Raw genomic sequence first — 16894 nt, 5'->3', positions numbered from 1 at the left:
GAGCTACCACTGAGCCATAGCCTCAGCCCCAGCCTGGGGCACTGCTTTTTGATAAGACTGTTTTTTTTTTTTAAAGTTGTAGTTGGTACAATATCTTTATTTATTTATTTTTATGTGGTGCTGAGGATCGAATCTAGTACCTCACACGTGCAAGGCAGATACTCTACCACTGAGTTCCCAGCCCCATGATCAGACTGATTTTCTGATCATAGACTAATCAATATAATGGCAAATAAATTAATGCTATGCTAAATAAATTTACAACATTTATTAATTTCATATGACACTGGTTTTATGCAAATACAATGAAATTTTACAAGAATGTGAATGATCTCGGTGTTAACTAATTCTTAAAATTAAAAAAAACTTTTCATGTAATATTATCAATACTGTTGTTAGGGGTTTAGTTTGAAATGAAATGAAGGACCAGGAACATTATAACTTGCAGCACTAATCTGGAGTTTATTTTTCCACTTTTGTTGTAGGCTAATTCCCATGTATACACTGTAGCATGACTTAGACACAGAATCATTAAATATGCTAAAGCTATATTAGTAGTTTGCCAATGAAAGTCTTTTTCTTCCACTTACTGAATGAGACTGTTTCAGAAAGCCAGAATTTATAGATAACCACCCAGCATATTCAGAAACCAGCGTTTATAAATAACTACACAGTGTATTCATGTTTGTTTGCCTTTGATTCAGAAATTCAAACTGAAATTGAGAAGAAGTCTGTTTTCTCATTTTTCTTAAAATTACAAAGTTCCTTAAAAATAGATTGAGCAGTAGACTTAAAACTGTTTAAATATTTTAGAGAGTATATAAAATTAATATCAGAGTAGAAAACATTTCTCAAGTAAATAGCACACATTATTCACCTTTTTGTGATTGATGTTTTCCTTAAGACTATACTTCCAATTAAACTTTTAAATTAAAATCCTTTTTAAATGAAAACCTAAATGAATGTCTTTGACTTTTTTTTTTTTGATACCAGGGATTGAATCCCAGGGTTGCTTAACCACTGAGCTATGTCAGCCTTTTATTTTTTTTTATTTTGAGACAGGGTGCAGCAGGCCCTAAGTTGTTTAGGGCCTTGCTAAGTTGCTGAGGCTGGCTTTGAACTTGGGAGCCTCATGCCCTAGTCTCCTGAGCAACTGGGATTATAGGCTTGTGCCACTATGCCTAGAAGTGTAGGCTATTAATATAAAAATTTTCTTTGTAATTAAAAAAAATATTTAATTTTTAGTTGTAGTTGGACACAATACCTTTATTTCACTTATTTATTTTTTTATGTGGTGCTGAGGATCGAACCCAGGGTCTCGCATATGGGAGGCGAACGCTCTACCGCTTAGCCACAATTCTCAGCCCTTCTTTGTAATTTGATTAGTTTTAAAGTGCTATTTCATCATTTTCATTATTCCGTTTCTCATATTATTCTACATAACACATATTTATTTCATGTTTATTTTTTATAGTTTCTATTTTATAAACAGTCTCAAGTCATTTGTTGCTATTAAGGATATTGTCTATTTTGGGATGATAGTCTATTTTTAATTTTCTGAAACTAGTAGAAATTGTTTTCATCCTAGTAAACAGCTGTATTTGTTGAAATATACTCTTATTTTTGTGAGCCGTTATAATGAGGGCAGTTTAAAGTGTTGATATTTGTATTGAGAGTGTTGTTGTTAAGAAAATAATGGTGTGTATTAATGGTATACACCTATAAAATATAATGTGAAAGACCTAGAAATGCCATCCCTTTCAAAGATGGACAAATTGTTAACCAATTTTGGTGGCTTAGAGTTAAAAACACAGTTATTTTGTAAAACTTTGGGCCTGAACAGAAGATAAACAAGATTAATTATAAAACCTGCATGGTTGCATAGGTATACTACTTAGAGCTAACACTTAGTTTTTAATTTAATGTTATATATACACCTATATATTTTAGGTAATAGTCGTGTGATAAGTACATCTTCTTGGCGAGATGGACAAAAATTAGTAAAGAAAATTCTGGGACCTGTGCCCAGAATAGAGCAGAAAGAGCCAAGAACAGCATCCAGTGACAGAAATGGAAGAGAAAAAACTACTAAATCTGGTGAGTGGCTGTAATTAAAATTGTTGAAAAAATAATTAAAAATGGCTTGAAAAGGTTAATGTACTTGAGAATGTTGTAGGACTTTACTTTATAATTGTGAATGAAATGCAAAGCAAAAATGTTCTACTGGGTCTGGGCTCTTAGCACATGCCTATAATCTCAGCCGTTCCGGAGGCTGAGGCAGGAGGATCGCAGGTTCAAAGCCAGTCTCAGCAACTGTGAGGTGCTAATCAACTTAGTGAGACTGTGTCTCTAAACAAAATACAAAATAGGGCTGGGGATGTGGCTCAGTGGTCCAGTGCCCTGCCTCCCACCTGGAAAAAAAACAAAAAGTTCTACTGGGCTTATCTGAATAATCTCTGCTCATAGGTGTTCTGGCCATCTGTACAAAGAATTCTGTGTTTGTTATATTCATTACAATTAGCTGTCATGAATATCAAAGCAGTGTTTTATTCAAATCATATCACACTTCTAGGGACCTTAAGAGAATGAAATCCAGCCTGTCTTTTCCAATGTGTATAAACAAACATTTACAAAGTTGGGTTTTTTGTTTGTTTTTTTATTTTTTATTTTTTTGATACTAGGGATTGAACTCAGGGTACTTGACCACTGAGCCGCATCCCCAGCCCTATTTTTTGTATTTTATTTAGAGACAGGGTCTCACTGAGTTGTTTAGTACCTCACCATTGCTTGTTTTTTAAATATAGTTTAGGAAACTGGCTCTGAAAGAAAATTAATTTTTCTCAGGGTTGTATAGTTGGTGGCATATTTTGGATATAAGTACCATATCTTTTACATTTGGCCCTCAATTCTATTACTTTTCACTTAAAAAAAATATTTAGTTTTAGATGGACACCATATCTTTATTTTATTTTTATGTGGTGCTGAGGATCGAACCCAGCACCTCATGCATGATAGACGAGCATTCCACCACTGAGCCACAACCCCAGCCCTACTTTTCACTTTTTGAAGTATCTTAAATGATATTTGAAATGAATAATGCTAATTTTGATAAATAAAAGATAAAGACCTACAAACCAGATTTCCTTTACAGTAGCAAAATTTGCCTTAATTGAGTTTCTGCAGGATTTAGTAAGAAATGACATCACAGCTATAATTTGGTATATAGAAGTCAATATACATTGTATTTTTTCCTCTTCGCTTTCATCTATGTTGCCAATAAATTCTGAATCTAAAATTAAGCCATAACTGGGTGTGATGGCACACAACTGTAATACCAGCTATTTGGGAGCTTGAAGTGGGAGGATTGAGAGTTTGAGACTAGTTTAGGCAACCTAGTGAAACCTCCATCTCAAAAATAAAAGTTTGTTTTACAGAGATTACTAAAATGTGAATATGATATATGAGGCTAGTTTTAATATTTTCTGCACCAAGAAGAATATAAATTAAACTTTCAGAAATTCTCTGATAAACTTATCTACATATGGTCCCATTTCATGTAATTATGAAAGGGGTCGGTTTGTAGGATCTTCAATAAAATCAGTATTTTTGGTGCCTTTATTATTGGATTTGGTATATGATCTTCGCAAAGCTGTAAGAAACTATTATTCTTTAAAAGATTCTTAAAATATTTTCAATTTCCTTGGTTCTAATTAGGATACTTTATACTAAAAATATAATTGATTTTTGTTGTTTTTGTGTGCTAGGGATCAAGCCCAGAGCCTATAGGCGAGTGCTCTAATACTAAACTACAACTCCAGCACGGATTATTGATTTTTAAATAACTTTTTAAAGCAGAGAAGTGATCATATTAAATATGCATGTAAGAAAGAAATAGTAATGTTTAATGTTCACATTAACTGTAAGATCTGTTCTTTTTCTAGAAATTTTTAAAAAGGCATTAAAAAAGAAAAAGACCCAAGGAAGTATAGTTTTTCTGAAGATTGAAATTCTTTTACTATTAAAAAGGGAAGGTTTTATTATGTTTTTTTTTCTTTCTTTTTTATTTTGTGTGTGTATGTGTGTGTGTGTGTGTGTGTGTGTGTGTTTAGTTATAGATGGGCAGCATGCCTTTATTTTATTTGCTTATTTTTGTATCCAGTGCTAAGGATCGAATCCAGTGTCTCACACATACTAAGCAAGTGCTCTGCCACTGAGCCACAACCCCAGACCTTTTATAATGTTCTTTAGAAGATTATAGGATATTTTGAACTTGAGATAAAGTTAAATTCCTTAATTTTCTTCTTAGCGCAATGAATCTTAGGAATGAATATAGAATTTTAACATATCACTAACAGTTCATATGTTGTAGGGGGTCATATTGGAAGAGCAGAATCTGATCCCAGGTTGGATGCTTCACATAGACCTCTTCCACGAAGCTCAGAACGTTCAAGAAGTAGAGCTCGGTCTGAAAATAATATAAAGAAGTTAGCTCCATCTCTTCCAGAAAATAAACAGGAGGAAAGTACTGCCTTAAATAAGGACTTTTTACCTGTTGAAATCCGTGGCATTCTTGATGACTTACAGCTAGAATCTACAGCTCAGACCTCTAGGCCAGAAACTGGAGAGTTACAGAATCAGAAGGCATCAGCACCTGTCCAGGTTCCTCGGAGTCATAGCCCAGTGAAAAGAAAACCTGACAAAATAACAGCCAACGAAGAGCCCCCTGTTATTTCCAAAAAGCGCCATTATGACACTGATGAGGTACGACAGTACATTGTTAAACAGCAGGAAGAAAGGAAGAGGAAGCAAAACGAAGAGAAGAAGGCTCAAAAGGAGGCTACTGAACAGAAGAATAAACGATTACAGGAACTCTACCGGAAACAGAAAGAAGCTTTTACTAAAGCAAAAAATGTGCCTCCTGATCCATCAGCAGCTAGAAGGCTACAGGAAACTTACTCCAAATTGCTACTAGAAAAGACCTTGCTGGAAGAGCCAGCTCATCAACATGTTACACAGGAAACTCAGGTAATAGTAGTAAGAAATACAAAAAGGAGTAAGTCGTGCTTAGGAAAAGCTTATTTGCCATATTGTACTATTCAAAAATTATTCGCCGTTACTAGTATTCAGACATATGCTTAGATAATATTTAAAATAGTCATGACCTTTCATGAAATTTATTCCATATGAAGAGTAATGAAAAATATGGTAGAAAATAATAGCTGAATTAAGAGTTTCCAATATTGATTTCAACAGTCAATCAACATTGATTCCTTTTGTCTTTGCTATTATATTCCTGCCTAGTTTTCATTGTAGTACCAAACAAATACTCAGTATATAGATTATGTTAGGACATACTTAGTTTTGTAATCTGTGCTGAAATTAGAGACTATTCTAGTTTAGTGTGCTAAAAATAAGGAATAATAAGTATGTACTATGTATCTCATACTTTTTGAAAGGCTTTACTTATAGGCTTAATCTCAGTAAATTCTCACAACCATGAGAAGGGTAGGTACTACCTTATTTCTATTTATCAGGTGAAAAAACTGAGATTTATAAAGGATATTACTTCTTCCTAACACTAGGCAGCTAGGATTAGGTGTTCTTGTTGGATTTTAAATGTTTTGTTGTTAATTATAATGGTTATTTTAAAGGCAAACTAAATGTGAATTATTTTTGAGGAAGAAAAACACTCTGTTTATCTTATGAGCTCTCTGAATAATTCCTTGTGATAGAAGTCAGAAGTCAGATAAATGTGATATCGTTTTTTTTTTTTCTAGGTCAGACCAGGGTATCAGCCATCTGGAGAATCTGACAAAGAAAATAAAGTACAGGAACGTCCCCCAAGTGCATCTTCCAGTAGTGACATGTCTCTATCAGAACCCCCACAGCCCCTTGCAAGGTAAAAAGAGGAGGATAAAATTTCATTTTATGGAGTTTAGTGTAGGTGGTCTGTGATCAATGAACTTTGCTGACTGACCTTTATGAGGAAGAGAACATAGAGAGATTTCTTTCTTTCTTTTATTTTTTATCTGTAGTTGGACACAATATGTTTATTTATTTATATGTTGTGCTGAGGATCAAACCGAGGGCCTCACACATACTAAGCGAGTGCTCTACTGCTAAGCCACAACCCCAGCCCCATAGATAGGTTTATTTCTAATAATATCTTCTAAGCATGCTGTATAGCTGTACTTACTTTATGCCCTATTCTTAGTTATTCAAATTTTGCCTGTTCTTCAATCCAGTATTAATGTCGATTCTTCCTGCAGTTGGAAGCACTCTTCTCTTCTCTGAACCAAACAAATAATAAAAATCTGCTGGATAAATCACGGTGAAAGATTACATGGATATAAATTATACTTAGTAATGAGATCTATTTTGGGAAGAGAAAGATTTTTGAAATTCTTTAACATTGCAAAATAGAAATCAAATCACTTTCCAATTTGGGGTTAGTACATGGTCGTCTTTCCCCTCACCCTAGAGAAGAATAATACTGATAAAATAGCTAACATTGTTTCTTAGCTTTTAGGCAGTGATCTAAGTACTTTGGTATACTATTTAATCCTTATAATTCCTTGTGTTAGGCACTGTTGTTCCTATTTTACAGAAGAGGTAATTGAGGCTACTATAGTTGAATTAACTTTCTCCAAGTTGTTAAAACAGTAGTGGTGGGGATAGATTTGAACCTAGGCAATCTGACTCCAGAAGCCTGTGCTTTTAACTACTCTCCATACTGCCTCCTAATAAGTGAAATGATTGAGATGATTTGTTGAAGGTTTAAACATTTTTTAAAATGTAAATACAATTGGGTGGTGATGCTCTTCAGTTTTCAGATATACATATCTTCAATTTTTGCCTTTTTCTAAGTTTCATTCTCTAATTCTAAACAGGTTAAGTCTATTGTACATATTTATGAGGTACTCTGTGTTGTTTCAATACATGTTTATAAATTTGCCTCTTGTTTCTTTTTTCTTTTAATACCAGACTTCTTCAACCTATAGTGTCTTAACCTATTGCCTCCACTTCTTCACTATCCATTTCTGAGATTCTTCATTCCTATTAATTGCTTAAATTTATCTTCATGGTTAAAGTGAATTTATTATATACTTAAAATTATGTCATTTATTTTCATTGCTCTTTATGTTCCATCATTTTTGTTTGCTAATTTGCTTCTACCAGGTTATATACCTGAGATTGAACACCTGGAAGAACCAGTTCAAAAGTTACTTTCCTTGTCTAGCAGAACTACTTGCTCCCTTATCTTTATCTTACTGAACTTTGTCTTTATCTTAGTACTTATGACATCTGTAATTTTAGCTGTTCATTTATTAGTCTGTCATCCATGTTATGTCTTGAGATCCCAGAATAAGGATTAATTATTATTATTATTATTTTAGATATTTATTTCATTATTTATTATATGTGGTGCTTAGGATTGAACCCAGAACTTTGTGCATTCTAGGCCAGCACTCCACCAACGCAGCCACCTCTCCAGCCAGGATTAATTCTTAACTGGATTAAATATATTCATTTTTGTTTTCCTTTTTTCCTCCACAATCAGTATATCACCATAAAACTGGCATTAGTGAAATTATTAGTGTCTAAGCTAAGTTATTAGTGTCTAAGCTAAGTTGCTAACAACAGGAATACAAAGGCGGTTATAATGCAAAAGACATCAATGAATAAAAATTTTAATTTTAAACTCTTGGATTTTTATTCATTGATGTCTTTTGTATTATAGCCGCCTTTGTATTCCTGTTGTTAGCAGCTTAGCTTAGACACTAATAACTTCACATTTTGCATTTATAATACTTTATATATGATAGCATAAAATCTGTGCTATAATATTCCTTCATTCAGTTCTTATTGACAGCCCTTGAGTATGCAAAACTGCTGTAACTTCCCACCAGAACCTGCTTGACATGATTTCCATTTCCTTTATCACCTTGGTTGATATTACCTTGGTTACCCTCTTCCAGATGTTTTTTAGTCCAACTGTGGAAGTGTACATTTCTCCATATTAGTTTAGTCTAAATTTGCAGCCTTTACAAATAACTTTGAATAGTAGTTTGATCATTTGTTGAGGAGGCCATGCTTCCAGGTTTTCTGTCTTCTGCAAATTTGATAAGTATGTCTTATTATCATCATTCAAAAGTAAACTACAAGACTCTTAAACAAAATCTTCTTAACAGTTGACATTCATCTTTAATTTCTCTGTAGTTTCCCTTAATATACAGGGAGCGTGTATAGCCTGGAAACATAGGTGGATGCATATTATGTTGGTTAGGATATCTTTCTTCTGTTTCTGGACTTTATGGACACCTGACCCTATATTGTATATTTATTATTGGAACTCACAGTTTTTCATTTAGTTCCTTGATGTTCATTAATTTTTTAGAAGTTGGTTGTAATCATCTCATTTTTTTTTGTAAGCACAATGTTAAACATCAGTAGTCAGCTTTTAGTAAATGTTTATTGATTGGAATAATCTATATAATGTCTACATTAATATTTAGCACTCTTAAGCATTTCTCTTTTGTATAACATTTTCAAAGGATAAGATAGAGCCAGGGATGTAAAGAAATTCATTTTCAAGATTTTAATGCCTTCTCTTTAATAAATAATTTTTAAAAAGTGGTATCTTAGTTGAAAAATACAACTAAGATTGCAAAACAGTATGGATGGTGAAATTTCATTTTTTGTGTGTGCAAATAATACCAGCCAAAACACAACATACACATAGAAAAATGTTTGGAAGGATATAAATCTAAATGAACTATTTATAGTAACTCTTTGTTTAGTTAGCTGTGAGTGATCTTTAACTTTTTTGTACTTTCTACTTTTTTTTCCCCCAGTATGCCCTACTCTTATAATCAGAAAAAAACCCAAAACTTCTTTTAAAATGGTGGTTTGGACTGGGGGTGTAGCTGTATGACAGAGGGCTTGCTTAGCATACATGAAGCCATGGGTTTGATCCCCAGCACTGCAACAACAACAAAAAGGTAGTTTAGTTATTAGTTGCTGTGTTAACTAACATATTGTGACTCTGATTTCCAGAAGAGACTTGATAGAACCTACATGGATGCAGCCTGACAGATTGAGCCCACGGATTCATAATTCCCAACCACAACCTCTTGTTGGAACAGCTGGAAATTTACTTTCCCATCTCTTAAATCTAGAACATGTAGGAATTTTGCATAAGGATTTTGAGTCTATTTTACCAGCCAGGAAGAATCATAATATGACTTCAGGACCATTAAGTTTTACACCTCAACCATATCTGACCTCACCAGCTGCTCATCCAGATGCCTTGTTAAAACCTAGTGCCAGCCAGTATAAGAGTAAACTGGATCGTATTGAAGCTTTGAAAGCAACAGCTGCTTCTTTGTCTAGCAGGATTGAAAGTGAAGCCAAGAAATTGGCTGGGGCCAACATTAACTATGGGTCAGTGTGGAACACTGAGTGTGAAGTGCAGCAAGCACCTCAAGAAGATGGACCTTGGACAAAGGCTCAAAGTCCACCTGTGAAAGAGGATACCGAAGATGTTTTTTCTGCCCGAATTCAAAAGATGCTAGGAACCTGTGTATCTCATACAACTTTTGATGATGATCTTCCTGGTGTAGGCAACCTTAGTGAATTTAAAAAGCTTCCTGAGATGATACGACCTCAGAGTGCCATATCAAGCTTCAGAATAAGATCCGCTGATCCCAAACCAGGAGGGCTGCTGGCACAATTGTGTAAGAGGCAGACTGACTCTCCTATCTCTGATCTGCAAACCTGTTCTCAAGAAAAAGCCAAAATGTCTCTTTGTTCCAGCACAGACTCAGTCAGTGAAGGGCCTCTTCTTAGTGAGGGTAGTTTTTCTGAAGAGGAGGGAGTCCGGGATGGACGGCCCCTTTTAAAGGTGGCAGAAATCTTAAAAGAAAAGGAATTTTGTGCTGGAGAAAGAAATACTTATGAACCCATCAAAGAGTTTCAGAAGGAAGCTGAGAAATTCTTGCCACTTTTGGGACACATAGGTAGTACACAAAGCAAAGGACCATGGGAAGAATTAGCAAAGGGAAGTCCACATAGTGTCATTAATATTTTTACCAAATCATATCAGTTATATGGAAAAGGTGAGAAAAATATGAAGGACTTGTACCATCTTTGTGTTTTTTAAATTATTTCATAATTTTTATACAAGATAATATACTTAAGTACACATTCTTCATTGTTTATTACATTATTACATTGTTTATTACAAGGATAATGGAGATTTATAATCCATCTTATTGTCTGTTAAATTATCTGCAAACTTCAACTAGAATATTTAATATTTAAACTAGAATACTTAATATTTAATACACTAGAATATTTAATATTCTGTTTTTTAATTGTCATAAAACAATATCTGATATTTGTGGAATTTGTGGATCTAGTTTAGAGAAATTCATAGATGATGGTAGAGACTTGGCATATATTCAAGTATATACTTGGTTTTCTGTGGTCATATTTACATACTTGAATAAAAATGTTTTCTATATATAGTAACTTGTGAATCCTTGGAATATAGTGGTCAAGAGTTCAGAGGGGCAATGTGGTAACATTTCTGAGATGAAAACAACTTTATTACTGTTTATCAAAATGAATTTTAATAGTAGTCAGATTTTGAATAGTAATCTGGCTATATATTTGCACTCCCAAACACTGGTTCCATTATGCTAATTTATTATGTATGTTTGAAAATTTTCTTAATAAAAATGTAATTATTAGGTAAAAAAAAATTAAATGGAAAAGAAGCTTTAGTAAAAGCAAACTAAACTGTCCCTAAATCCATATTATTAATCTCTATGTCATGAAATACTTTGCTTAGAATTTTTAAATTTTGATTTTTATGCATCAATTATTACTTTTGACAGGGTTTGAAGACAGATTAGATAGAGGAACATCAGCATCGCGGCCTTTGAATGTCACTACAACCCCTCTAAGCAGTGTTTCTTATGAAGATGATTTTGTTTCCTCTCCAGGGAGTGGGACTTTGACAGAAAAAAAATCATCTCTTGAGCCTAAGTATGACAATATCAAATAAAGTCTGAAGGGTGAAAAAAATATACAAATGAGAACTTTGATCTGAATATTGGTCAAATTTTGCTTTTTGAAAGATAAATACAGAATCTATGTAGTATAGTGTAATTTTGTGTACTCTATATCTGTATTCAGACTGCCTAGGTTTAAATCTTGACTCTCTGGATTATTAATTGCTTGTATTTATTTGATCATATTACTTAATATTTCTATTTCTCAAATTCCTTCTTGTTAAAATAGAAAATAATAGTACCTGCCTGCCTCACAGAGTTGTTACGAGGATTCAGTGAAATTCAAAGTATTAAAACAGGGCCTGATGTATAGTAAACCATGTTTAGGTCATCAAATCTCAGTAGAGGATAGTACTGAGAAACTGTATTGTGGTATACTAATAGAAGAAGCTTAAGAAATGGTTTTCTATGGTAGAATTGAGGGACATCATATAGATACTTCATGATCCGTATGTAAGAGTAATTTTTTTTAAAACCTGGGATAATATATAAAATTTTGTAAAGCTTTGGAAAAGTTTGAACTGATTATAATATCTGTTAATTATCGAGCTCTTAATGCCCAAGATACTGGGAGAATTGAGGACATTAACTTTGTTAACTCATTTTTATAATAGCCTGATATAGTAAGTATTATTGTTAGTTTCCCTATTTTAGAGAGGAATCTGAAGTACAGAGGTTAAATAACTGTATGTGAATAGAGACTTTGCTGGAAAGAATTTTCTCCTTAATTTTGTTATCATGTAAATTAAAGGTCTATCAATGAGTAAAAATAAATAAATAAATAAAAGATTAATTTTTTAAAAAAATATTTATTTACTTTCTTTAGGTGTAGATGGACACAACACAATGCCTTTATTTTTACGTGGTGCTGAGGATCGAACCTGAGTCCCGCCCGTGCTAGGCAAGCGCTCTACCACTGAGCTACAATCCCAGCCCCAAAAGATTAATTTTTTAAATAAAAACTTTTAAAGGACTGTGACATTTAATGTTACCAATTGACATGATTTGATGTATTTTATTTCCAGGTTAAAATAGAACACATTAAATTATTCTCTTATATTATCAGAGGGCAAGTAGTTATGACTTATAAAATTGTACGTTTTGACTTCAGTAAACTCATCTCAGGTTTTTCTCAGATTGAATCATGGGGAGCAATCTGGCTTAGGATAATAATGAAAAAAAAAAGTGAAGTGGAAGCCATTTTTTATTGTAGTTCAATTCTAGTGATTAAGTAGAGTTTTGAATATCTTCAGTTTTTCTTTTCTTTTTCATTTTTTTTGATGATTATAAAAAGTTTTCTTAACAAACAGTACATAACCTTATTTTTACATCATAATAAAATACTTCTTTTGGAGAGTGGACATGGATTTCTCTGCTTAACAGCCATTTTTATAATACTTATTTCCAGGCTTCTAACAGGATGATCCTATTTTCTTGTATTACAAAAAAATTCCAGTATTGTTGTGTTGCTCACTAGTTTCCATTTCTGCACATTCATTTATCACAAGATTGATAAAAGGATCAAATTCTCACAATATTCCTTGGATATGTCTGCCACTATTTAATTTCAAAATAACTTTCTTGTTCATACGTTTTTTTAACTTAAGAGGGTGAGCTTGGGCCAGGGTTGTGGCTCAGTGGTAGAGCGCTCTCCTAGCATGCGTGAGGCCTGGGTTCTATCCCCAGCACCACATAAAAGTAAACAAAATAAAGGTACTGTGTCCATCTACAACTAAAAAAATATAAAAAAAAAAAAAAAAGAGGGTGAGCTTTCCCCATAGGTGTCTATTCAATAGTCTTAGAGCTGCTTTGAAGAAGAATTTGTGGCCTCCCTCAGATCTCATATTTTTTCTATTACTTTTTCTTTGACAGTATTGGTGGCAGCAATATAGGCACTCAGGAGGACCATCGTAGCAGAAAGTCTGCCTATGATCTTTCCTCTGTTGAAGTTACTTCCCAGCATTCATCTGGAGCCCAGTCTGTTGCATCATCTCGTTCATCTACTTCTTCTAAAGGAAAGAAAGGAAAAAAAGAAAAGATGGAATGTAAGTGGAATTCTACATGGGGATTGTATATGAATTTTTGGTAGTGACCTACATTATGATTTGATTTCATAAGAAGTTGGAGGAATTTATGATAAGGTAGTAGCTTAATACGTAAAGTAATGCCTTTTGATCTATAACAGTAAACATCTTTTTCTCTTTTTAATTTTTTTTTTTTTTTTTTGTGTGTGTGTGTTTGGATGGACACAATACCTTTATTTTATTTGTTTTTGTGTGGTGCTAAGGATCGAACCCAACACCTCATTCATGCTAGGCAAGCACACTACCACTGAGCTATACCCCCAGCCCCTTTATCTTAATAATAAAGGAATACATGATCACTCATTCAAGAAGTACAAATTCTCCCTGATCATTCAGTTCAGAGACAATTACCATTAAACATTTTGGTGCCTATTTTTCTAATATATACATAAAACCACACCCATACATCTTTATTTAAAAAATGAATGCAGATACTACTGCTTTGCAACTGCTTTTAATAGTATCATCATGTTTTTTAATGGTATATCACGTTCATATCTGAGTATCATTAAACATAATCTTCACATTTCTTTCACATTCCCTTATCTATAAAATTTTAATAGATATTTCATGGCCTCCTGAAGCTCTCATGAAAGTATCAGAGTTAATGTGTGTGTTCCAGTACTGAGCACAGTAGCTAGCCCCCTGGCATTTTTAGATTTTTTTAGCTATACATAATGTTAGGATTCATTTTATCATTAATTATAAAAGCATGGAATATAATTTCTCCATTCCCTCCTCTCATTACCCCACTCCCCGCCTTCCCTTCCCTTTTTCAGTAAACATTTTGAAGTGATGGAGATACCCTTCAGTGCCCTCAGTTCTACTGTTGACTAATTTGTTCTGTAGGACTACCAATGATGAGATGCTGGATTATGCAAAAGCCTTAAACTCACAGGATGGCCTCAAGTGAGGGAATGGTTTTGCTTCTAGAACATTTTGTAATTGCAAAGATAATTTATTGAGTTAAAACTGAGGAGGGTAGGCATACGAGGAAGAAACCAGTCAATATGGAAAACTATATTTGAAAATAAAAAATCATCAGTAATCTCTGCACCTAGAGATAAATAATGTTAACATTTTATTTTATTGTAGCAAAACATATATAAAATTTATCATTTTAACTGTTTCAGTGCTCAGTTCAGAGACATATAATACACATTCAGTCCTGCAACTACCACTATCTTTAGAATTTTTCATCTTCTCATATTGTCCGTTAAACAATCTCTCTCTCTTCCTCCTTCCACAACCTTTGGCAAGCACTGTTCTATTTTCTGTCTCTGTGACAGTATATGTGTGGTACTTAATATAAGTGGAATTATACAATATTTGTTCTTTTTTATATAGCTTTTTCACTTAACATAATGTGTTCAGGGTTTATCCTTGTTGTAGCATATATCAGAATTTTCTTCCTTTTTAAGGTTGATTAATATTCTGTCATATGTATAAACCCCATTTTGTTTATCCATTTATCTGTTCTTGGATGTTTGGGTTTTTCCCTTTTTATTATTGTGAATGATATTGCTTTGAACAGATATCTGTTTGAGTCCTTGCTTTCAGGTTTTTTTTTTTTTTTTGTGTGTGTGTGTGTGTACACACACCAAAATGTGGAATTGCTGGATCAGATGGAAATTCTTTTTAATTTTTTAGAAACTACCCATGCAGTTTTTCATAGTACCTTTAACCGTGTCACATTTCATCATTGATAAGGGTTATAAAATGTTAATAGATGTTAAAATTTCTGCACATTCATGCCAATACTTGTTATTTTCTGCTTTTTGATCATAAACATCTTCATGGGTGTGAAATGTTAACATTTTAAATAAGAATCTTTCCAGAAAATTTGTGGGCATTCATAAATAGGAAATTTTACATGCATGGGATCTCATTTTTATTTTATTCTTAGATGTCTTTCTCTGTTAATAAATAGGGATTATCATTTGTTAATACTACCTAGTGTTCTGTTATTTGAATATTTTAATTTACTTAATATTGCTGGATATTTAGGTTGTTTTGTTTTTTTCCATTGTAAAAACTGCTGGTTTTGATATCCTTATGAATATACTTTTATGCATTAGTCTAGTTATTTTCTATAGGGCAGAATCCCAAAAGTCAGATAATGGAGCAAAGAACATATCCATGTTTAAAATTTGGCTGTTTTTTGCCAAATAGCTTTTCAAAAATTTAGAGCCAATTTATACTTCCAACTTGAGAATTGGCTCAAAAATTTAGAGCCAATTTATACTTCCAACTTGAGAATTGAGCTGCTATACCACATTGAGAGTGGTAGAAGAATTTGTTTCTTAGTCATTGATATAATTCTCTTAGGTATTCTAACTGTTCTGAGAGTCTTTAGTAAGACCTTTAGACATTATTTCACTAGCATTTACTGAAGTCTGTATTTTCTCATGAGATACAAGGGTCTTTCATACATGTTCCAAGAGTAAAAGAGCTTCATGGTTCCATAAATTTGGGAATGCCTTTAGAGTAGTATTTCTTTTCTTTTTTTTTAAATTTAGTTTTTAAATTTGTTTTAATTAGTTATACTTGACAGTAGAATACACTTATGCACTTTGATATATCATACATAGGTGGGATATAATTTCTCATTTTTCTGAGTGTACATGTTGTAGAATCACATTGGTCATGCAGTCTCATATATACATACATATAATGTCTGTTTTGTTCTACTACTGTTCTTATCTCCACTCTCCTCACCTTACCTCCCTTTACTTTCCTCTACCTAATCTAAGGTAACTCTATTCTTCTCTAATGCCCCCCCCACACCCCATATTGGGATTTAGCACTCACATATTAGAGAAAACATTCGGCCTTTGGTTTTTTGGGATTAGTGTATTTTGCTTAGCATGATATTCTTCAACTCCATTTACTGGCAAATGCCATATGTTCATTCTTCTTTAAAGCTGAGTAATAGTCCATTGAATATATATACCACATTTTCTTTGTCCATTCATCTGTTGAAGGACACCTAGTTTGGTTCCGTTGTTCAGCTATTGTGAATTGAGCTGCTATAAACATTGATGTGGCTGTATTACTGTAGTATGCTGATTTAATGTCCTTTCATATAAACCGAGGAGTGGGATATCAGGGTGGTTCCATTCCAAGTTTTCTGAGGAATCTCCATACTGCTTTCCATAGTGGTTGTACCAAAATTTGCAGTCCCACCAGCAATGTATGAATATACCTTTCCCCCCATATCCTTGCAAAACATTTATTATTGCCTGTATTCTTGATGATTGCCATTCCGACTGGCGTGAGATGAAATCTTTGTGTAGTTTTGATTTCTCTTATTGCTAAAGACGTTGAACACTTTTTCATATATTTGTTGATCGATTGTATTTCTTCTTTGAAGTGTCTTTTCTGTTTGAGTCCTTCCTTAGCCCATTTATTGGGTTATTTGTTTTTTTGGTGTTAAGTTTTTTGAGTTCTTTATATATCCTAGAGATTAATGCTTTATTGGAGTGGCATGTGATAAAGATTTTCTCCCAATCTGTAGGCTCTTTTCTCACATTATTGATTATTTCCTTTGCTGAGGAGAAGCTTTTTTAATTTAAATCCATCCCATTTATTGATTCTTGATTTTATTTCTTGTGCTTCAGGGATCTTGTTAAGGAAGTTAGATCCTAGGCCGACAAGGTAAAGATTGGGCTTGCTTTTTCTTCTGTTAGTGGCAGGGTCTCTGTTTAGAGCCTGAGTCTTTGATCCACTTTG

At 33.3% G+C, this 16894-nt stretch overlaps 1 protein-coding gene and 1 pseudogene across 12 annotated transcripts in view; one reads left to right on the top strand and one right to left on the bottom strand.

Moving 5' to 3' along the window:
• The window catches only part of Cep350 (centrosomal protein 350), a 163335-nt gene that overhangs the window by 50014 nt on the left and 96427 nt on the right, over positions 1 to 16894 (top strand). For all 12 annotated transcript variants that reach the window (XM_058574457.1, XM_058574453.1, XM_058574455.1 and 9 more), the window contains 6 exons: positions 1951 to 2097; positions 4370 to 5025; positions 5778 to 5899; positions 9058 to 10118; positions 10902 to 11052; positions 12951 to 13123. In XM_058574457.1, coding sequence (XP_058430440.1) covers positions 1951 to 2097; positions 4370 to 5025; positions 5778 to 5899; positions 9058 to 10118; positions 10902 to 11052; positions 12951 to 13123 — 2310 coding nt within the window. The remainder of the gene's footprint in view (positions 1 to 1950; positions 2098 to 4369; positions 5026 to 5777; positions 5900 to 9057; positions 10119 to 10901; positions 11053 to 12950; positions 13124 to 16894) is intronic.
• LOC124083364 (small nuclear ribonucleoprotein G-like) lies at positions 12477 to 12667 on the bottom strand (annotated as a pseudogene).

The sequence above is a fragment of the Marmota monax genome, unplaced genomic scaffold (genome assembly GCF_021218885.2).
Source record: "Marmota monax isolate L192 unplaced genomic scaffold, Marmota_monax_Labrador192_F-V1.1 WCK01_AAM20220418_F8-fsc00055, whole genome shotgun sequence".
Taxonomy (NCBI): domain Eukaryota; kingdom Metazoa; phylum Chordata; class Mammalia; order Rodentia; family Sciuridae; genus Marmota; species Marmota monax.
Note: the sequence above shows the minus strand (reverse complement) of the source record. Positions and strands in the feature narration are given on the sequence as shown.